At 34.1% G+C, this 23,055-nt stretch overlaps 1 protein-coding gene across 3 annotated transcripts in view; it reads left to right on the forward strand.

Annotated features, from left to right (window-relative positions):
- Positions 1–22,484, forward strand: part of DNAJC10 (DnaJ heat shock protein family (Hsp40) member C10) — a 44,950-nt gene extending 22,466 nt beyond the window's left edge. For all 3 annotated transcript variants that reach the window (XM_069068581.1, XM_069068583.1, XM_069068582.1), the window contains 10 exons: positions 1,368–1,495; positions 2,111–2,227; positions 5,140–5,241; positions 5,930–6,085; positions 7,376–7,509; positions 9,132–9,185; positions 9,555–9,702; positions 10,489–10,608; positions 18,381–18,497; positions 19,785–22,484. In XM_069068581.1, coding sequence (XP_068924682.1) covers positions 1,368–1,495; positions 2,111–2,227; positions 5,140–5,241; positions 5,930–6,085; positions 7,376–7,509; positions 9,132–9,185; positions 9,555–9,702; positions 10,489–10,608; positions 18,381–18,497; positions 19,785–19,796 — 1,088 coding nt within the window. In that variant the 3' untranslated portion in view covers positions 19,797–22,484. The remainder of the gene's footprint in view (positions 1–1,367; positions 1,496–2,110; positions 2,228–5,139; positions 5,242–5,929; positions 6,086–7,375; positions 7,510–9,131; positions 9,186–9,554; positions 9,703–10,488; positions 10,609–18,380; positions 18,498–19,784) is intronic.
- Positions 22,485–23,055: the final 571 nt, after the last annotated feature.

Raw genomic sequence — 23,055 nt, forward strand, 5'->3', positions numbered from 1 at the left:
TTCCAGCTAAGATTCCATGATTCTTATAGGGAAAAATCTCTTGAACTCTAAATTATTTCAACCTTCCCTCTTTTAAAAACTATTTTCCCAGGAGTGGCTAGGTGGCGCAATGAGTAAAGCGCTGGCCCGGGAGTCAGGAGGACCTGAGTTCGGTTCCAGCCTCAGACGCTTAACACCCACACACAAAAAAAACTAGCTGTGTAACCTTGGGCAAGTTACTTAACCCTAATTGCCCTCCAAAAGGCAAAAAAAAACAACCCTATTTTCCTTATACTTCATAGTTTTTATCATTCAGCAAAAACTGGGGCAATATTTTATTCTATGAGATGTTTGTGAGGTTATTTTGTTAGCCGAAGTGTCCAGGACTTCTTGTTTCAGTTCTAATATGATCAGTACAGGTTCTAGGCTATTGTTGACCATTATTTTCCATTTTTCTCCTATATATGACCAAACTTTACGTTTGCATATATCATCTTTATTTCATTCTGTATGGCTTTTTTTGAATTTTAGCCATCCTAGTTTTCACATGGGCAGCAAAGTGGCCTAGTGTATAGATCAGTGAGCCTAGAGTCAGGAAGAAGACTTGTTCAATCTGACCTCAGACACTTAATTGCTGTGTGACACTGGGCAAATGACTCCCTCTGCCTCAGTTTTTTCATTATAAAATGTAGATAATAACAGCACCTGCCTCCCAAAGTTGTAGGGAGGATTGATAATAATTATAAAGTGCTTCACACAATGCTGCCTGGCACATTGTAAGCTATATATAAATGTTTATTCTTTTCCCCCTTCCCTATGGGCATAAAACAACATCATGAAAAGAGTGTTGGACTGGAAGTTAGAAGATCTATGTTTTAGTCCTAATTCTGCCACTAAGTATACTTTTGTAAAACTTGAGGGGATGGAAGATGTACATGCCAAAACCGCTAAAATGACTAACTTATTTTTCAGTTTCATAATAGATAAACTGACCAAGGTAAAAACACTGGCTCTGGAGTCAGATGACCTGGATTCAAATCCTTCTTCTGATATTTAAACACCTAGGTGACCTAAAGCAACCATTTAATGTTACTACGCCTTAGTTTTCTCATCTGTAATATGAAAGTGTTGGACTATTTTCAGTTCTTTCAAGCTCTAAATCTATGATACTACAATCCCATGTCATTCTTTAACTAGAATCCCATACAGAGAAGTGAGACAAAGTAAGTTGGGAATAAAATTGCATAAAGGTAGAACAGAGAGCTAAAATCTCTGTTTTTGATTAGGTTGTTTTCCAACATTTAATTTTTGAATATAGAAAACTTATATATTTTCTATATATGGGAAAGATTATTGTAACTGTTTCTTTTTGTTGTTGATTTTCAAAGGAAAGAAGGTCCTGTACCATATACTTGCATTTGCTAAAGAAAGCGTTGACTCTCATGTTGTCACACTTGGACCTCAGAATTTTCCTGACAAAGAAAAAGAACCATGGCTTGTTGATTTCTTTACACCTGTAAGTAAGTTATGTTTTTTATTCTTTTTTCAAGTTAAAAAAATTGTCATATTTAATATTTTTGTTGGAATTATTTCCTTTGTGACAAAGCGTCTTTGTTTATTTGTATCCTCAGTATTTAGGAGATGCTTAATAAATACTTGATTGATTGATTGATTGATTTCATTGTGGAGTTCCATGATGACTACTCCAAGCACTGTACCATTTTATGCAATTAAATGTTACACTTTTATCAAGAAATGAAGAGCGATGAAAATGTCATTTTGAAGAATAATTTGCTTGCATAATGTACAGTGGAGAAAGCAGCATGTCATAATGTAAAGGGCATTGGATTTGGAATTAGGAAGACCTGATTCCTCTCTTTGTGACTCTGGATAATTCATTTAACCCTAATGAACTTCAGATATAGTTTGTCCTGTGTCTGTGAAGACACACCAGTGAAATAACAGGTCTTTGATTTACTGATAGGCAGGCAGGGTTCTCTGCTTAGTACATTATACAGAATAGGTATTTAAATGTGCGTCAAAGAAATAACTTTAACTAATTTGTTACAAAAATTGTAGAGTTTTTCTGTTTTCTCTTTCCTAGTAGTAACTAATCTCTTTTTCTTTCAAGTGGTGTCCTCCTTGTCGAGCCTTGTTGCCAGAATTACGGAAAGCATCAAAGCATCTGAATGGGCAACTGAAATTTGGCACCCTTGATTGTACAATCCACGAGGGCCTCTGCAACATGGTATGGTATAAATGTAAAAGTTGTTGATTTTTTCCTAATCATTCTTTTCTAAGCAGAAAATGTTACAGTGAAGGAGCTTCTTTAAAAGTTTTGTTAGTAGGAATATTTTTTTGTTAGCAAAAATTTGTGTTAGCAGAGAAGGGTTTGAGAAATATTAAAATTAAAGATTTATAATTTAGTAAATGAATAACAAGTATATGATTTCAAAAATACATTAAGACCCCATTATTCATCGTTTCATGAATTCAGATGCTCTATAGGTCAAAAACATAGTTACTTTTAGAATAATAAAAGTACAATATGACATCGTTTGCCTATTAGGTATGTTTTAGCCCTAGAAAGGATTTTTCAAATACTTATAGAATTTTGTGAATAATAGATATAGTTTTATGTAAAAAGTTTCCCAAAATACAACTTACCAGATCTTCTTTCAAATTCAGATGTTACTTTTAACCCAGGGGTAGGGAACTTGTGGCCTTAAGGCCACATGTGGCTCCTCAAGTGTGGCCATTTGACTGAATCCAAACTTCACAGAACAAATCCTACCCCTGGTTTAAGCATAACAAGAACTGAATGAATTGGATGGTGTTATTTAAGTATTCAGGCATGTTTTCTGGGACATTGAAATGTTGTCTGAGCACCACACAAGCATCTAACTATAACATACAGCCCTAGAAGGAAGGATGATAGAAGTGTTAAGTGACCTGCCCAAGATCTTGGCAGTTATTAAATTTGAATCCAAAGCTCTTTTCATCATATTACCTTGTTTCTGACAGATTGTATCCAACTTGCCATATAGATTGTGGCATCATCAAAGATATTGTTAAGGGTTTTTCTAGACTGCACAGAAAATAATGAGGAAACAGAGATCCTTGACTTTGAAAATAATAAAGTAAATATTCCTGTCACCTTACCAGATCCTATCCCTTTGAACTCTGTGACTTCTTTGAGTATTTAATCCTCAAAAATGGCACTGAATGTTGCAAAGTTGTATCATAAAGTGTTAGAAATGCCATAAAGGGAAATATTTGTATAAATAGGAAAATTTGATCAATATCACATTTTTCTAAAAAAATAAATTAAGGATATAGTTTTACTGCTTATTGATCTAATGGATTTTTAAAAATCATATCCTTAGGTTATGTAATCTCAATATTCCTTGCTTTCCATACTTAGTTTCTCCATGTATAAAACTGTACCTCTATTGAATCCATGTATATTTTAGAAGTTCTGTTTTGGTCCAAGCAGTTATAGCTATTAAACTCAAAAAGCAAGATGGATTTTGCATAGGGCTATTAAAATATGCTTCTAGTGCTACTGCTTATGCAGTAGTGCTTCCCCTCATGCATTTTCTATAAGTTTTGAAATGTACTTTTTATTAATGACTTGAACAGTTACAACAGCATTAGAATCATAGATTCTGAAATTTAATATTCTAAAGCTATGATCCGCACCTAAAGGGATCTAAGACAAACCATTCTCATCTAACCCCATCTGGTTCCAGAAGGGGAGCTTGAGCTTGAACTACTTCATTTTTGCTTCATTCCAGAATCTAGGATATAATAAGCACTAAATAAATGCTTGCTGAATTAAATTGAAAAAATGAGCCAATCAGCTATAGGGAGATACTCACAGGGCTATAAAAAAAAAACATAGAAAAAGGCTTTAGGCAACAAGGCCAGTGTCAGTATGCATTGATGGAATGAATACCCATGGTACCTGAGATAACAGACCCAATGAAATAGATGAAATATAATTTTTAAGAAACTTCACATTTATATCTTAATTTACCTTGTCTCAAAACTTACGATTTTCTCTAAAACCCATTAAATGTCCTATTGCTAATCTACTGAATCTCTATTATCTACACTTAATTTCCAGAAATATTTTTAATTTTTTTGAATGTGCACTTAACCTTGAAAAATGGACAGAGATTATCCTGTAAACTCTTAAAAGGGTTTTAGCATACCATCTTTACATACATTTCCTTATAGTAGTTGCAAAGATAAAAATTCTTATCTTTCCTGAGATCAGTAGATCACTGAGGAGTGATTTGTATTTCTTCTCTACTGTATTTGCACTTGATGAGAAATGAGCACCTTGAATAACATGATTTATTATTGAAATCAAAATAGAATATGACCCCTCAAAATCATAGTCAGCTGTTACTTTTCATCAGTTTCACTGTCTTTGATTTGTAAATTTCTTTTTCCATTTGGGAAAAGAATAAAGGAAAAATATAGAGATAAATAGATAGGGTGGGGAAAAGTGTTACTACAATTATAAATGCAAAATGTAGTTCTTAGCCAATGGACAAAGATTATAAAATAGTGTTGAGACACAGAATTGGGCACCAACAACTACTTTTCTCATCATTCATGATTCAGTGTTAGAAAGCCTTAAAGATATGGCAATATCGGGGTGGCCAGGTGGCTCAGTGAGTAAGAGCACTGGCTCCAGTGTCGGGATGACCTGGATCAAATCCAGGCTCACATACTCAGCACCACACCCAGAAATAACTGGCCGTGTAACCTTGAGCAAGTTACTTAATCCCGATTGCTTAAAAAAAAAAAGATATGGCAATATCCTGCCCTTCATAGTCTCTGACAACCTTTCTCTAAAACAAATGAAGCCAGACATCTGATCATATCTCCCAGTGAAAGCATTTCAGTAATGTCACTGAATCCCATAGTAGCTGCTCATAAACCATGGGTATAGAAAGAGCCATATGTTCATGAAAGCTCTCAGCAGTGTTCCCAACCTTCTTAGCCTAAGTAAAACATCCTGTTACCAATAGCAAGTAGATGAGTACATATTTCAAACTCTTAATAAAATCAGGAAGGTTCAAACTTATAACAGATTGTGTTTAAAATGCTGACTGTCATGTTTATTTGTCCTTTCTTTTCTAATAGTATAACATTCAGGCTTATCCAACAACAGTGGTATTTAACCAGTCCAGTATTCATGAATATGAGGGACATCATTCAGCTGAAGAGATTTTAGAATTTATAGAGGTATGTGAAGCTACAGTTTATCAGTGCTGTTCTCCTTTTCCTCTGTGTGTGTGTGTGTGTGTGTCTGTGTCTGTGTGTACTTGGTTGATAAATTCTGTATCAATGTTAGTTTTAAGGTCTCAAAAGCATGGTAACTGAAAGTTATCTCTAAACATTAGAGCCATGTAAAGGTTCATTTTACATATTCCTATAGAAGTTTTAGTGGCAGCTACTAAAGAAATAATAAAAGTGGTAAATTTGAAAATGCTAATCTCAATACAACAAGGAGGGCCCTTGGAAAAGTTATATCAGCACTGATTATATTCAATGCATCTCTAAGATGCAGTGGTAATCCAATCAGGTGGCCACATTAAATCTGTTACCAGTGTGGCAAACCCTAGAAATAGAGAGACTAGTAGGTTGTTGCCTAAGGAAGAGCAGACCAACCCAGGTCAAAAATGGAGCAGGTCAAAGTTCCTGAGCTGACCAAGAGGGGAATCGGGCCCATGAATAGCCCCTGCATTTCCAGCCTAAGAAAACTAGGGAGATCCCAGTCTTCCTCATGCCCACCCCACCCCTCCAAAAAGATATACACACACACACACACGTGTTTGGCACATATATGCTTTATATATGCTGATTAATTCAATTGACTGTATATGTATATATAGTAATTAAATCTGTATTCTCTTATTTTTGGTATATTTAGGATCTGAGGAACCCTTCTGTAATTTCTCTAACACCAGAGACATTCAGCGAACTAGTTAAGAAAAGAAAACGTGATGAAATCTGGATGGTTGATTTTTATTCTCCTTGGTGCAGACCATGCCAGATGTTAATGCCAGAGTGGAAAAGGATGGCACGGGTAAAAGAGAATTTTTTTCTCTAAATCTTAAATGTTCTTATTTGTAACTAAAGTTAAATATGTCAGGCAAAAATTTAAATGAAAAGCTGAAGATGAGATGAGAGGTTTTTTTCCTAACATTTTTGACCATAGTACTTGAGTATCTACCACATTTCAAACTTCTTGGCCTATTAACATATAGATTGAGTGTCTAACCTTTTTGTGTGTCATGGATGACTGATTTGGCAATCTGATGAAGCTTATGGACCCCTCAGAAAAATATTTTTAAATTCCTAAAATAAAATACCCAGGAATACAAAGAAAACCAATTTGATTGAAATAGAGATAATTTTTTTTTTCTCATCCAAGTCCACAGGCACCCCTGAAATCTATACGCAGACCTCTTAGGGATCCATGAACCGTAACTCGAGAAATAGAGTGATCTGCATATCGATATTTCTTACTGCTTGAATATGGGTCATTGCTAGTCCTTTGTAATGTCAAAGGCTGCTACTTAAAAGTGTATAGCTGGTATATCACCTCTTTGCAATTTCTTTCCAAACTAATTTGGGAATTTAAAATGGGAACAGATGTGACATTCATCATGAAAGTGTTTAGATTTGAAAATTTCGCATTTATCAGGTGAACACAATGATAATCAACTGAAATATCTTGGGAAAGGGGAGGGAGAAAAGATGGATTTTATTTTCATTAATTGAAAAAATAAACATTTTAATTTTAAAAAGAAATAAAATTGGAAATTAATTATTTGGGCACAGAGCCTGACACAGCTGCTATTTCAGGATTTTAAAAACTTTTAAAAAAATTTATCTTAAAAATCTTGACATTACTAACTTTTGTCTTTTCAATACTTTTTTTACATTTTAAATTTTTGAGTAAGTATGACTGTTTGGGTCACCATTGAAAAAACTTTCATTGTATTAGGTTCTCTTATTTGAACAAAAAAGCCCTTAATTTGCTTTCTTGTAAAAGATGAATTAAAATGAAGCAATCTGAAATAGTTCAGAGAGATGAGCCCTATCAAAATTTTAGATAACAATTTTAGAGATCTTTCATTTTAACTATACTTATTTGTCAGTTAGCCTTGTATGGTGTAAGGCCTTTGTGAGAGCACGGTTTTTAATTTCTTTGTGGTATTGCTTAAGTTTGTTTTAAATTTGAGTTGTTTTCTAAATATTTGAATCATAGGTTAATTTCTCTAATTTAAAAATATTTAGAAGAAAATTTATAGCAGCTTTTTCCTTCTAATCACTTTCCTATATTTTATGATCTCTTATTTTTCCTTTGTAGTTGTTAAATGGTCTGATCAGTGTTGGCAGTGTAGACTGCCAAAAGTATTTTTCCTTTTGTAGCGAAGAACAAGTCAAGAAATATCCTGATATAAGACTTTACCCTCCAAAATCAAACACAGCTTATCAATATTAGTGAGTATTTCTTTTCAAACTTAAAGACATTTATAACATGCATATATATAGTTAGCATATAAAAGCATTAAATATTATTTACTATGTTAGGTCAGTGATGATATGCAGTAATGTTGTGGTTTTCATTATAGTATAAAATCTGTTTTATCTTTCTTCAACACCCTGAAAGCTCTAGAAACCATCAGTCTCACTCTAGTATTCAGTAATGTAGTGTTTCACCCTGTTCTGCTTTCTGTGCAACAATAGGATTAGCCTTTCTGAATTCAAAATAAATATCTCACAAAATTTAGTCTGTATGAAAATGCTGCCCTTTTATGGTAGCTTATCAGCCTTCTGCTTCCAAGGCTAGTATAGGGGACATTTAATTAACTGGAAATCATATAGGATGGTAGCTTTTAGCCATCTCATGCAATGCTCTCATTTTATAGATAAATAGCCTATAATATGTGTTCTTAGAACATGCAAGTAACAAAAAATTTAGAGGCTCTCATTGAGCTGACATAAATTGTTCTGCTCACCATTCCCATTATAGATACTATGAGGATAACTGAAGCAGCCAAAAGTAATACATAGAGTTAGAGAACATTTTTAAGTTTTCAGATCACCACTCTATTGAATTATTAAAGGGCCTTCAGTACTTACTATGGCCAAAAAATTTATTGCCATTAAGCTCATCGAGCCTCTCTGAATACAACATTAATTTGAGCCTTTCCAACTTGGATCTCTGCATGACTTGCAGAGGCTTGCATGCTACTCCCATAACCCTCAAGAATACAGGGCCACTACTACTACTACACAACAACAACAACAATAATATTTAGCTTTCATATAATACTTTAAGGTTTGCAAGTAGGGTTATAATAGTAAAAAAAAAATACCCTATTACCTAAAACTACTCTAAGAAATACAATTTTTAAAAATTTTAAATACATCTAGTCTTTCAGTAATTAAAGACATCTAATAGTTTGTGTTTATCCAGAACTGAGGCTAAAAAGAGCCTTGAAGACGATGGGTTTTACTTGGAGGTGTAGTTTAATTTACAAAGTTATTTAGAGATAAGTTCTCAAAGTGTGGTTTCAGGATTTCTGGAAGTCCCTGACACTCTTTCAGATGGTCTGCAAAGTCAAAAATTATTTTTATAATACTGAAATATTTTCATTTCTAATACCATAAATATGGATATATATACATATGTAACCCTCATAAACAAAACCTCAGGGTGGGGAGAGGCAGTGATTCTCATTAAGAATGTGAAAAAGACTTCTGAGAACAAACATTTTGAAATCTGCTGATTTAGAGTGATAGAGAATCCTTTACTATAGGACCATTGGTCCATTGATATGTCTGAAACAAAACAACTTGGAGCAGAAATACTGGGCATTCTAAGACTGAAAAAAAGCAAATCTGTAAATACAGATGGCACTGTTAAAGCAGTCACTATTTTCCAAGGATGGTATAGTAAAGTAATAGGTTAAAGTAACTGATAGTTATTTCTTAAAACAAATTATTTCCTAAAACAATAGCTCATACTACTTAACACTGAACTTTGACAATGCTTTTGTGTAACTTTTGAATATATACAGAATACCAGTAAACATGACATGTTGTTTCATCTCTTATAGTACTTATAATGGATGGGATAGAGATGCATATTCTCTAAGAACCTGGGCTCTAGAGTGAGTAAAATCATATGTTTAAGAACTGCATGCCTTTCTTTTATTTTTATAGTTTATTGGTATTGCTTAGTGTGCATTGTCACTGTGATGTGCTATCTTAGGTTTATTAAAAGTATGTAGTAAAAACTTGATAGCATTTTTAACTTATGAAAATAAGGGAATGTTTAAATAGAGAAGATCATTTCTTCCCTCCCTATGCCTTAGGATTATTGTTAGACTCAAATTATAAAATATTTTATGAGCAGTACAGTAGAAGATAATGTTATTACATTAAAGTATTTGAAGATTATAGGTTGACTTACATTATTACATTTTAAATGTTTTCCTTATTTTTATATGGTGGAAAATGCTTTTGATGGCTTGCCACAGATATTTGCCTCAGGTGTCCATAGAGCTTACACCGCAGACTTTCAATGACAAAGTGTTAGAAGGGAAAGATCATTGGGTAGTTGATTTCTATGCTCCTTGGTGTGGACCTTGCAGAAATTTTGCCCCAGAATTTGAGCTTTTGGCTAGGGTAAGTGTTATTCAACTTCTTCACTAATTTGTAATATCTGTTTTAGCCATTAAGTAAATAATCATAGATTTCTTCCTCGTTGGTTTACTTTCTTAATGTTAAATGCTAAAAAGAAAAATTATTTGAAGTGACTTTTCTGAAATCTTTCTTTAAATTCAGAGAAGCTATGTTTCTTCCCTACAAGAGAACTGTATTCATCTTGCTAATAAATACAGTTGATATAGTTTTTTTATTATGTCTATCTAAGGTTAATAGGACTCTGTACTATTTATATTACTATTTTTAAAGTCACTGAATATATAACCAAATTTTTTAAATTTAGTAGCCATTTTTTCTCATGGGAGAAACCAAAAATCTCTTGATTTTACTGTTAATTTTTCTTTTTTTCTTAGTATACCTTTTCCCCCTATAGCTCTAATCTTTTTTCTATTTCTTCACTAGCAGTCTTAAATTATTTACCCCTGTCATCCCCCCCGAAGGTCTCTGGTGATTAAACATATATACTTAGTAGAATTACTTCTTTTTGTAATACAATTATGAAAATTCCAGGAAAAGGGCATAAAACATAATGTAGGCCTTTTAGAGTTTTCCTTCTAAGATCTCTTATTTAAATGGGGGGGAGGGGAGGGTCTAGAAGAAAGCAAGTACAATTATTTTCTTCTGATTCTTTGATATAGAAAACTAAAATTTTGATTCTTGTTGCTTTAACAGTAGACATCCAGATGAAACATCTAAATAAGTACTGCCAGTATAAAGGATAATAAACTTTTTTTCTCCCCTGTTTAGACTATTAAAGGAAAAGTGAAAGCTGGAAAAGTAGACTGTCAGGCTCATGCTTATACTTGCCAGACTGCTGGCATCAGAGCATATCCTACTGTTAAATTTTATCCCTACCAAGGAAACAAGGTAAGCATAGTATCTCGACCTACTCTCTGAACTATTTAGACTCAAAACATTATTTGGAGCTTTAAAAAAGTGTGAGGCATTTCCATTCTCTAGATTTTTGTCTCTGTAATCTTTTGGAGCATTTCAGTAGGGCAGTAAACATTTATTAAGAGCCTCCTATGTAACTGTACTAAGTACTAGGGATACAAAAAGAGGCAAAAGACAGTCCCTGCCCTCAAGAAACTTACAATCTAATGGGAGAGACAGCAAGCAAACAAATATGTGTAAATAAGCTACAGACAAGGTGAATAGAAATAATTTAAAGAGAGGATACACTAGAGTTAAGAGAGGTTGGAAGAGATTTCCAGTAAAAGAGGATTTTAGTTAGGACTTTGAAGGAAGCTGGGGAAAGCAAACGGGTAGAAATGAGGAGAGGAGAACATTCCAGGCATTGGGGTTAGATAGCCAGAGAAAATGCCCACAGCAGCCAGGAGGTCAGTGTCACTGTATCAAAGAGCGCATGGTGGGGAATATAAAGTATACAAAACTGATTTTATTTAATCTAGACTTGACAAATATCTAGGTTTTTTCAATCAAATAGAATTCTTATATATAGTTCCTAATTTATAAATATCTTTTACATCCTCCTCCCCATCTCCCTACCCTCCCCAACCCCAGCAAAATACACATACATACGCACTTGGTTAAAAATTAATTAACAAGATTGGGTAAATGCCTTGTAGGACTAAACAACTTGACTTCTTTCATTCAAGCTTTGTTTAAACCAACTTTGCAGATAGAATTAATTCAATACTTTATTTCTATTTGGCTTTGAAAGGCATAATTTGAAATTCCCTCCCCTACTCTTCCACACTCCTACATCTCCACACCCCCACATCCCCACCAAAAAACAATATTGCTTCTGAACTCCATTGTCGCTAGTCAATTTTGAGGGGCATGGGAATAAGTCTGGGGGTTCCACTACAGTTCATTGAGTGACCTATAGTCAGTCCACCTATATCAATTCCATCTGTGAGCCTAGCCCAATTGCCAGCTCTAACCTTGTTTGGCCTTTACTCTTCTGTAGCCACTGATGACCCCAAATTGACATATTCCTCTTCTTCTCCATCTGTTTAATAGGAGCATTGACTCTGAATTCAGAAACCTTGTGTTCAGATTGTGTCTCTCATACTAGCTACTTTCAGTGGGCTGTCCCCATATTTAAAATAGTAAATATAATGCATTTTAATTATTTTTATTATGAATTTAAGCACCTAAAGAAGATTATTTCTGTACACAAAGAATGCAAAAAGAAGATGCTTTATAAAACCATTAATCTCCATTTCATACCACTTTTTTTTAATTCATAATTTTTTCTTTTGTTTTGACAATTTTATTTTAGACTCAAATGCCAGAACACATACAGAATAGAGAAAAAAACATAAACTTAAATATTGGCACTCAAGTACAAAGTTAGAAAAAAAAAGCATGTCATATGCATAACAGAATATGACAGGATTCAAAATATGTAACAAATTTTCATTTCAAGAAAGCCTATGTGATAAATAATATTCATTGTTATTTTTGAAACTGCCCTACTAGATATGATTCTATCTGAATTGTTTTTTAGTTTTTCATTAAAATGTCCTTCTATAAATTGTTCTCCTGGTTCTGTTCTGCTCACTTCATTCTGCATTAGTTCATACTGCCCAAGATTGTCTAAAATTGTCTCTTGTCATTTTTTAGAGTATAATTATATTCTATTTTATTTATATAAGTACATGTATAACAATTTGTTAAGCCATTCACCAGTTCATCATTCTTGGTATAAAAATCAGTAGATTTGCGCTACTTTTCTTTAACCAGATTTGTGATTTCATCTCTGTAAGAAACACTTGTTTCATCATGTTAGACTGTTAGCCCTACATAATCATTGTCTAAGCAACCATCTAAGGAATCTTTTCCCCCCCTTCAATCTCCCCTTCAGAATCACAGTGTGTTTTGCTTATAGCTATTCCTTCTCCCAGTATTGTCCTCCCTCTTATAGCCCTCTTCTATCCCCCATTTTTTTTCCTTGTTGTTTGAGGTTTCTATACAAAATTGTGTGTGTGTTCAGCCCCTTTTCCATTTCAGGTAAGAGTGAGGTTTATCTGATGCCCATGTCCCCTACTTCTTTCTCCTTGTTTGTATACTTTTCTTCTCATATTCCCAATTATAAGAAATGGCATATTCCATTCCTTTTTTCTTCCTTTCTATTCTAGTTATTACTTTTACCCTCTTTGGACTCTCAAAAAAGAATCAACAGACCCTCAAGTCTTCTGTTTTTCTTTAACTCCCTCAGTACCATTTTAAAACAAACTGAGGGGACACTTGCTGTTCTACTAAACTGTTAGTTCTTTGTTATCATACAACTCCTTTCAATGGTTCAAATAAATTTTACTTTTTTAGGTTTCTCAGCTTGTGTTTGTATTCCAAACTCGCTCTTATCTTTTCATTAGAAATGCTTGAAAATCCTCTATTCCACTAAAGATCCATTTTTCTTGTAGAATAATACTCAGCTTTTCAGGATAAGTTATTCTTGTAAATCGATCTCTTGCCTTTTGGAATATAGTATTCCAAGCCCACCACACTCATGGCAGAAGCTGCTAGTTCTTGTGTATAGTTCTTGGTACTTGAGTTCCTTCTTTCTAGATGTTTGCAGCATTTTTTTCTTTGACATGGAAACTCCGGATTTTGGTTATGCCATTCCTTGGACTTTTCCTTTTGGGATTCCGTTCAGGAGATGATCAGTGCAGTCTATCTTTACTTTGGCTTCTGATTCTGAGAGATCGGGACGGTTTTCATTTATGCTTTCTTGAAATATAGTGCCCAGGTTTTTATTTTTCAATCATGGTTTTCAGGGAATCCAATTAAATTTTCTCTCCTTAACCTATTTTCCAGGTCATTTTTTTAAATATCATCTTTTGTTTTTAATCTTTTAATTTTATTCTGTTATTTCTTGTTCTATAATGGAGTCATTGATTTCTGTTTGGTCTATTCTCATTTTCAGGGAGTCTGTTTCTTGGATGAGGTTTTACCACTTACTCTCCTCTAAGCTACTTATTCACCTTCCAGTTCTTCCCTCAAAAATTTTCATTTTGTTTCTTAATCTCTTTCTTTCTTCTAGTTATTCATGTAGTACTTAGGGAATTTTTTTTTTCCTTTTGAGTTTCTGCTTACCCTTAGAGCAAAAATTTTTTTTAATGGTGTTTGATGTTTTCTTTGATATTTTCATCTCTCTGTTTTAGTTTCTGAATGTGGGCTTTGTGCCAAGGCCAGGATTTTCACATACACACCCCCTCCCCTACTTACACACACTACACTTTTCGGTGTGGTGGTCATCTCTGCTTGGTCTTACCCTGGATCTTCTGCTTCCTCACATGTATCTCTACATCCCACCTAAGGAAGGGTTTAACCCACACCCTCACCCGGCCCAGATCTTCACAGTTCAGAGTACTGACTCCTTTCTCTGCCATATCCAAGCAGATTTTTAGAGACCTCAAAATCCTTGAGCCTGTAGGGGTGGCCAGGTAGCACAGCGAGTAAGAGCACCGGCCCCAGTGTCGGGATGACCTGGGGATTGAATCTGGGCTCAGATACTTGGCACCACACCCAGAAATAACTGGCCGTGTAACCTTGAGCAAGTTACTTAACACCAATTGCTTAAAAAAAAAAATCCTTGAGCCTGTGACATTCTGGATCTGAGCACTGAAGCACCACATTGTTGCTGTTCCTTAGGACTTCTAAGATGTCCACCATAAGGTTTTCTGACCATCCTAGAACTTTCTCAAGAGAGCCTATCTCCCTGCCTCTGGACACAGCCCTGTAGGCCAAATGGGTGTTTCATTTCTGGCTGTGTTTGTACTTTCTTTGCTGGAGAATTTCCCTTTCCTAGAGGGACCTCCCTTTCCTATTCTGGCTGACTTTTTGTTCAGTTATGTTATTTTCCTAAAACACAAATCTAATTGAATTACTCCTTTACTAAGTAAACTCTAGTACATGGGTGGGGGAACCTTTTCCTGTTAGAAGGCTGCATTAATATTTAACTCTAATCAAATAAGACCGCATTCAAGAAACTTCAGTTTGTTACACTTTAAAATGTACATTATTTTGTAAAAATCTAACTATTGTGTACTTAATTTCAAAAAATGAAAACTGTTCATTTTAAAGTTAACTAACCTTTTAATGACTTTATTTTGTCTACTTTTTGTTGGAAGGCATTTGAATATTTGGTTGCAGCTTGAAGTTCAAAGTTTCAGTTGATCCTCTACGAGTATCAGTTATTTAGTGGGCATCTTGATTTGGGTGAGGTAGGAGAATGTAAATTTGCAGCAATAAGTGGTTGAAAAGCAAGAAAGCATTTTTCAGGCATGTTGCCAAAGGCATGGGTATTCTGCATTTTTCCATATTTCAACTGGATATTTCTAAGAATCAAACAATGACTTTAAAACGTCATTTACCAAGACCTTAATCAATTCCATCTGTAGTTCTTTAGGTGCCTTGGTGATATCAACTAGGTAAGGCTGAAATGCTCATTTGAGTGTGATGTCATGATTCTCAAAGTCAGTGAACCTTTCATTATGTTCTCCAATTAATAGGTCTATAATAGCTGCTGTTCTTCACATGATTCACATATATCATCATCCTGTTCATCAGTGACCTTTGCTAACTGGGGAAAATGTTCATCTAAAATTTCCTTTTGAAGAAGTGTTTTGAAAAAAGATAACTTCTTTCAAAATGGATTTTTTGCCACATATCATGATTTGACATGATATCACACAAATTCATCATTCCTATAGAAATCTTCTTTCAATAATTCCCATTGCTGATTCTGATCTTCATAAAATGTAACTATTCTTGCAGAGATAAAATTTTGACTAATACCTGTCCCTACGATAGCTAACACACTTTAGAATGATACAGCAAATCCACACTGACTACCTCATTATTCAACTTTAATTTGCTACAAAACTAATGATGCTGTGTTGCATTTACACAAATATAGTTAGCAATACTTATAACTTGTTGCAAAGTATCACTTAAAATCATAGCTTTTGCACAAGAGATTTTGCTGATGGAAGATACAATGAAAAGAAAGGAGAGCATCTGGATCTGTTAATACTTTATCTGCGCCACAAACCTCTAATGTTTTCCTGTCACAAAAGGTGCACATCTGTACATATACTCACTAAATTTGCCAAATTCAGTCCAACTTCGTGGCAGCCATCTTGAAAGATCTTGAAGATATCTGTTCACAAGAGTGCCCAAAGCAAGTAACTCTTCATAGCAAAGAAAATCTCCTGTTATGACCTGAGTGAAGTATAAAACCTACACTGAGTCAGTAGTATCAGTTGATTCATCCAAAGAGTCTGAATAATATATATTTTTTCTTTTGAAGTATTGCATGAAGTTCTTTTAAGTTGAAGGCTAACTCATGCTGCCAATCAGTTATGTTTCTCCTTGAAAGAGGCAGTTGGGGGGCAGCGAGGTGGCACGGTGAATAGAGCACCGGCCCTGAAGTCAGAAGGACCTGAGTTCAAATGCGGCCTCAGACACTTGACACACTTACTAGCTGTGTGACCTTGGGCAAGTCACTTAATCCCAACTGCCCTCCAAAAAAAAAAAAGAAAGCAGTTGTTTGTACTTTGAAACATTATTGGGGGTCTAAGCATCCTACAACTTCGATAATGCATTCTTTCACAATTTCCACATCATTGTGTGAGAAATAGAGTTCAGTCACTCCCTTAAGAAATGAAAGTTGAACTAAAGTAAGTTGAAAAAAGTGTTTGTTTACACTCCTGGAATGGATGCATGGTACCCTGTAGGAACGCATACATATGTACAGAAGCCAGAATGAGCTTTTTTATGGGTTACTACCTCTTCCCGAATATGGGTCAACATGGGTCCCATGTTCAGAAAATGGAGAAAAATAATCTGTGCATGGGCATGTAAGTTAATATGCATGAAGGTTATTAGGCATGTGCAATAGTTAGATCTCAGTGACTGGTACATGAACTCTCGAATTTGAGCCATGCTGCCAGATTCACTATAACATCCTTGAGTTAGGAGGCCCTGACCATCATTCTTGCAAGACAAAATGTGTTTATCTGCTAACATTGTATCCCTTAGCAAACTCCTTGTATGGCAGTATCTGTGGAAGCAGGACTCCATATATTATTAGACTCTATCTCACAACTGAATAGCTTCCCTTTTTTCCCCAAGTATATTAGCTGCTTCATTAAGTTGTTTCAGTGGCATTATTTCCAATTCTTATTGCTGCTTCAAAGAACTATCTTTGCTTTTCCTTTTCATCTTTTAATTTCTACAGTACAACCTTTCATGCCTCTCCCTTTAATTTAAAATATTTGTGGTCTTTATGAGTGTTATAATCCAGATGATCACTGAATTTCTTTAATATTAATATTGCAATATCACAAAGCAAGCAAATCATCTTATCTTTAGCAGAAACAAGATAAAATTGCAATTCCCAATCCTCATTTAAAAAATCTGTTTTCTTCCTTCATTGTTCTCTTGGTCTTTTTTGACATGATGGGCTGTTAAGTAGACAGAATTAAAAAATACTACTTAACTGTGCAACTATTCACAAATTCCACTTCAAACAGAAACACAGTGTACTGTTGTCAAAAGCTGATAACAGACTGGCATACTCAGCCTCCATAAACTCTCAGCAACCAGCCTTGTGCAGTAGTGGTGACAGTCAGGCTGGGGAAGTCAAAATTCAATAGTGAGCGTAGTAGTCGTCAATTTAGCCATTATGGCTTATTAATGTTCTAATTGTTCTGGTCAGTCTGGGAGGATTATTTCATTAAAGGTTATTTTATTCTTTGGTATTTTAAATATGTTCATTTTAAAAATATAAAAGATTGAACAAAAGGATTTGTTCTGTAAAATTTGGATTCAGTTAAAAGATTGTACTAATATTATTAAGGACCTAGAAGGCTTCATATGACCTTAAGGCAGCAAATTCTCTACCCCTGCTCTACCTCCAGGAGCAAATAGAGAATGCTTTGTTTGGCATTCAAAGCCCTTCATAACCTAGCCCCCTGCTTTCAGTTTCCTTACGTCTTACTCCTCTGCATGTGCTCTTCAGTCCAGTGACACTGGCTCTCTGGCTATCTCCCATGCCTGGAATGCTCTCCTTCTTCCACTCCAACTCCTGACCTCCCTGGCTTTCTTTACCTCCTACAGGAAGCCTTCTTCAGTCCCTTTTAATTACAGTGCCTTCCTTCTGTTAATTATTTGCTATTTATTTTCCGTAGAGCTTGTTTTGTGTTTATGGTATGTGTTTATATGTTGTCTCTCCCATTAGACTATAAGCTCCATGAGGACTATTTGTTGCCTCTTTTTGTTTTTTTCCAGGGCTTAGCATAGTGCATGGTGCATAGCAGGCACTTAATAAATGTTAATTGAATTGAACTGATGGAAGAAATAATTTACTCTAGTTTCTAAATGGATTTCTAATCATTATTTGGACTACACTTTGGACCAAATAATTTTACTAGAGTAAGGTATATGTCATCTGGGTAATCACCTTTTTAGGAAACTATCTTGATTTATAATACTGTTTTTGTGGGTAAATGTTTTCTTATTTCTAAAAAATTGACCAGGAAGCAAACTTTTAAAATACAACCCATTCATATTTTGTCAGCTAGTCTACCTTTTGGCTCTACTTGTCATATTCATTGAGTAGTTGAAAAAAAGATCATAATTAAATAATTTTCTTTCAATTTTAGAAAAATATTCTTGGCAAGCAGATAGATATCAGAGATGCAAAAAGTATTGCTGACCTATTAGATGAAAAATTGAAAGCTCTACAGAGTAAAACACCAAGGGAGAAATCTAGAAACAAGGTAAGAAATAAATGTAATTACCTAAAAGTTGTCATCTGTAAGAAATTTTGCTAAATGTTACACAAGATCTATAGTAAAATAAGCAAAACTATCTGAAATACAAAAATACTGGAGAATTTTCTTTTGAGAAGTATACCATAATCAAAATATTTTTATATTCTAAAATACTGAGAAAGCTATCTTAAACCATCATGAAGAAAAAAAACAATTATTGAGCTCTCAACCATTAACCATTCATTCTTTGCTCATATATGTAAAACCGGTTTAACTGTAGTGCATTTATCTCCTACTCTGTGATAGTCTTACTACAGAATTTTATCATGGGTCTGTATTGTACATCTCACTGCCCTTCTCTGTTTTTTATTTCATCAGGCAGTGCAACTTCTAGTTTCTTTCCTTCATGGAGTAGTTCATTTTTTTTCTATCTTAAATAAAGGCTTTGAAATAGATTTTATGACCAAATACCAGTATTATATAGTATTCTAAATCTGAAAAATGGGATAGTGGTTATTATTTAAATCTCTGTGGTTTCAGTAGTCAAGAAAGTACTTTCCTTTCATCTCAATAGTGTTAGTTGATCATTTTATTAGGGACTTAGGATTTCATCATTGTGGGTGTTTTCCTTTTTTACAGTCACTTTATTTTTGCTTTTTGGAGGGCAGTTGGAGTTAAGTGACTTTCCCAAGCTCACACAGCTAGTTTTTGTTAAGTTTCTGAGAGCAGATTTGAACTCGGGTCCTCCTGACTCCAGTGCCAGTGCTCTATTCACTGTGCCACCTAGCCGCCCCTATAGTCACTTTATAATTAATTTAGTAGATAGTTTTTTAGAGTTACTACAGCCAAAAAGTTCACTGTCCTGGGGCCAAGCCAGTGATATACTTCTCAAAACTTAGCTATGTCCTTCTGTGAACAATGGAAAAGTGGGCTGCCCATAACTTCCTCCTTTCCCGTCCTATCAGGCCTGTTTCAGTGTGTTCTCTGGTCATCTTCATGCCATAGGCACAAGAATAGGACTTCAGTGGAAGTTTCATTACAGTTGTCTCAAAATGTATTACATATAAGACCATACATGTACCATTTTAAATGCACTCTGTCAAGTATAAGGCAGGGAAAAAGTATGGTTCCATTAAACAATTTGAAATTCTATAATTTAACAACTGATGATGTATTTCTATTTAGCATTGAAGAAGAATTTTGAAAGTTTAAATGTTGAATTGTTTGTACTAGCCTAATTGCTTTTCACATTATAAATTTTCCTTTCTGCTTATCTGTCCTTTGTTTTAATAGGATGAACTTTAAGTGAACTTGAAGATGGAGCAGATGTAAAGAAAACAGAATCTATGTCATCAGAAGGCTTAATACTTAGAATGTTATTACATTCATAGTAGGAATAAATTAATGTTATTTTGGACTCATGATTGTGCTGCCTGAATTCTGTACACATTTGGTGCAGAAGGCTTCAATTTTTGTGGTAAGGGATCTTCAGACATGAGATTGGATGGGTTCCCTTTAATCTTATGATCAAAAGTTTAGAACTGAGATCAGATGGAGTTTTGTGATTTTTTTTTTAAGCACACTCTATTCTTCAGAACTCTATCCCTTCCGATAAACTGCATATGAAAACTATCCAGCATGACTTTAAATATGCAGAAATGCCATTTTCATTAGATCATGATATTTAACAACTAGACTCTTTAAACTGAAGAGATCCTGAATTATTTCATCTCCATCCTTCTAAAGGATAAGGAATTTTTTTCTCACTTGGGAAAAATAGTTTGCATGAAAGATTTACTCATCTCCCAAAGGCAAAATGATTTCATGGGTTGTTTTATGATCCATAACATCCAAGAAAAGTTGTATTACTAGTTTGGCTATAGAACTGTTGCTAAACAATTTACTTAATCAGGTGTTCAAAATATACATGCATTTTAAAGTTTATTTTATGATATTGTGATGTATGCATTGGAATTTGAAGCATTTCCCTGGATTTGTGCATTTATCCATTGAATACTTTATGCTGTTACTTTATACCATAGAGTATTTACCAATACTCCATAGTCACATTTTGTCAGACATTTCATTGTTTGGGTTACAAAAATCACTTTCCAGATTTATTTTCTCCTGTTTAAAATTAGTATTAAAACTAATTTTACATTGGCTATTAATTTTCTACCAGAAAATAGTGGGGGGTTTTTTCAGATTAGTATTACTGATAACAATAATTGAGGTTATTTTTATAAGAAAATTAAGTGGATAAACAAGAAGAAGAAAGGGTATAATAACCACTGAACTATCTGGGATTGAAAACACTTTTGTAAAATAGTTAACGCCAAATACAGGGTAAGTAGAATCTTTGTCTCCAATATAAAACACTGGTTTTATCAAAGGACATTTTCTCTCAGCTTTTCTGACACTATCAGGAGACATCTCAACATAGTTTCACAGTCAGTATAAAGGACATTGTTGAACTTGCAGTCAGGAAGACTTGGGTTCAAATCTTACCTCCATGACACTCCTTAGCTACATGACCACCAGCAAATGACTTAACCTCTATGAGGTTATTCCTACCTTCCTCTTCTATAAAGTGCTTTACTACCTACAATACAAAGTTGTGATACTCAAATGAGATCACATATATAAAAACATTTTCAAATTCCAAAGTATTATATACATGTCAGTTATTACTGTTATTAAGCTTTTGCTTTACTATTTTAGCCCTATCCTACTTTCACTCCCTAATTCCATAGGTGTTTTCCTCATTAATAATATTTGTGCTTAACAGTTGACAAAGTATTTGACATACTTTCTCATCTGATAATCAGGAAAACCCTATGAAGCAGTTTTATAGATAATGAAATGAGGAGTTAACTTGTTTATAATGACACTGGTAATGAGTAGAAAGGAGACCACTCAAGGAAATTCTCTTGCAACTGTAATGTACCCAAAGAATCATAACTTTTATTTTTTCTGATTGGTTATTAAAATTTATTCTCTTTAATTATGACCTCATTCTATACCTTCCAGGCACGATTTCTAAATTGCATTCTCTGGAAATTAACCGTACATGTATACATATAGCTGTTCAATAGCTTCAGGACAGTGATCAGTGACAATTTGAATAAATGATCAGTCCCACAGAGGGTGACTCATGATAAATAATTTTTTCGTTTATATGGTAGAAATTTGTACAACTGACTCATTATTGCAGCACTTCTGAATCTGGAATAGCTAAAGAATTAATTGATTCATTTAATATTTATTGAATCTATCAAACTTCTGGCACTGATAGGCTACTGAAGAATTTTTAAAATTGGATATACTGTATATTCTTGGAGTCCTAAAGGGGCTATATACACAGAGGAAATCTGTAACCTACAGTAATAAATTTTTTACCCAGATTGCTGTTCCAATAATTTATGGGGAAGCTGACAGAAAAGAAATTAGCATTCCCTAAAACTCTATAGGCTAAGCTACAGATTCTTAGAAGCTGGTACATTTGTATCTCAGGACTGCTTCTTGCCAATTCAAAAATAACAATGATCACCAATGTTATAATAAAACTTTCCAAGAACTGATAGAACTAAAGATTTTCATTTCCAGAAGTGTGTACTTATGTACTCTGTCCTGGTAACAGCATCAGTCATTAAGTGGGAAATGGTATTTCTGTGGTTTGCCTCTAAAGTTAGTACTTAAGATACCTGACATTACATTTATTCCCGTGAATGAGACTTCATTTGTTACAGTGGCAGTGGGAACTGAGTGATTGCTAATAAATTGTATAGCTCAGTTTGTTTTCCTCAGTTATTAATTATCCACCACAGACTGAATTTGAAACAATGCATCTATGTAAAATTAAATAACTGATTTTTTTTGTTGCAGTTGATATTAACCCATTCCCCAGTTTCTCAGAATTTTTTGGTCTTTTTACGTGTTTTTGTTTTTAAAATGTGTGATTACAATAAAAATAAAAAGTTTTCATGTAAATAACTTTTTGCATTCTATCATGTTTTTACTGCATTTTATTTTGTTAAACTTTTCCCATTTACATCTTTTATTCAGTTTTATTTTCAGTTCCAAATTCTCTCCATCACACCACCTCCCCCCTACCCATTGTAAAGGCAAAAAATGCAAAACCCATTAAAGATACCAAATTGTACAAAACAAATTTCTGCAGTAACCATATTTGCGGGAGAATCAAGAAAAAGGGTGGGGGGGATATGCTTTTGCATTTAAAGTCCATCAGTTCTCTATCTGGAAGTGGATAGTATTTTTCATTACAAGTCCTTTCAGAACTTGTTTCGATCAGAGTTATTAGTCTTTTGAGTTGATTATAATATTGCTGTTACTGTATAAAATGTTTTCCTGGTTCTCCTCAATTCATTGCTATCAGTTTATATAAGTATTCCCAGGTTTTTCTATCCCCTTTATCATTTCTTATAACATAATAGCATTACTATTCCACAATCATATACCAAAATTTATTCAGTCATTCTCAATATGATGGGGGTCCCCTCAATTTCCAATTCTTTGCCACCACAAAAAGCTGCTAAAAATAATT

Source organism: Petaurus breviceps, unplaced genomic scaffold, assembly GCF_028583685.1.
Source record: "Petaurus breviceps papuanus isolate PSGF00001 unplaced genomic scaffold, PetGlider_PUasm1.0 90763, whole genome shotgun sequence".
Taxonomy (NCBI): Eukaryota; Metazoa; Chordata; class Mammalia; order Diprotodontia; family Petauridae; genus Petaurus; species Petaurus breviceps.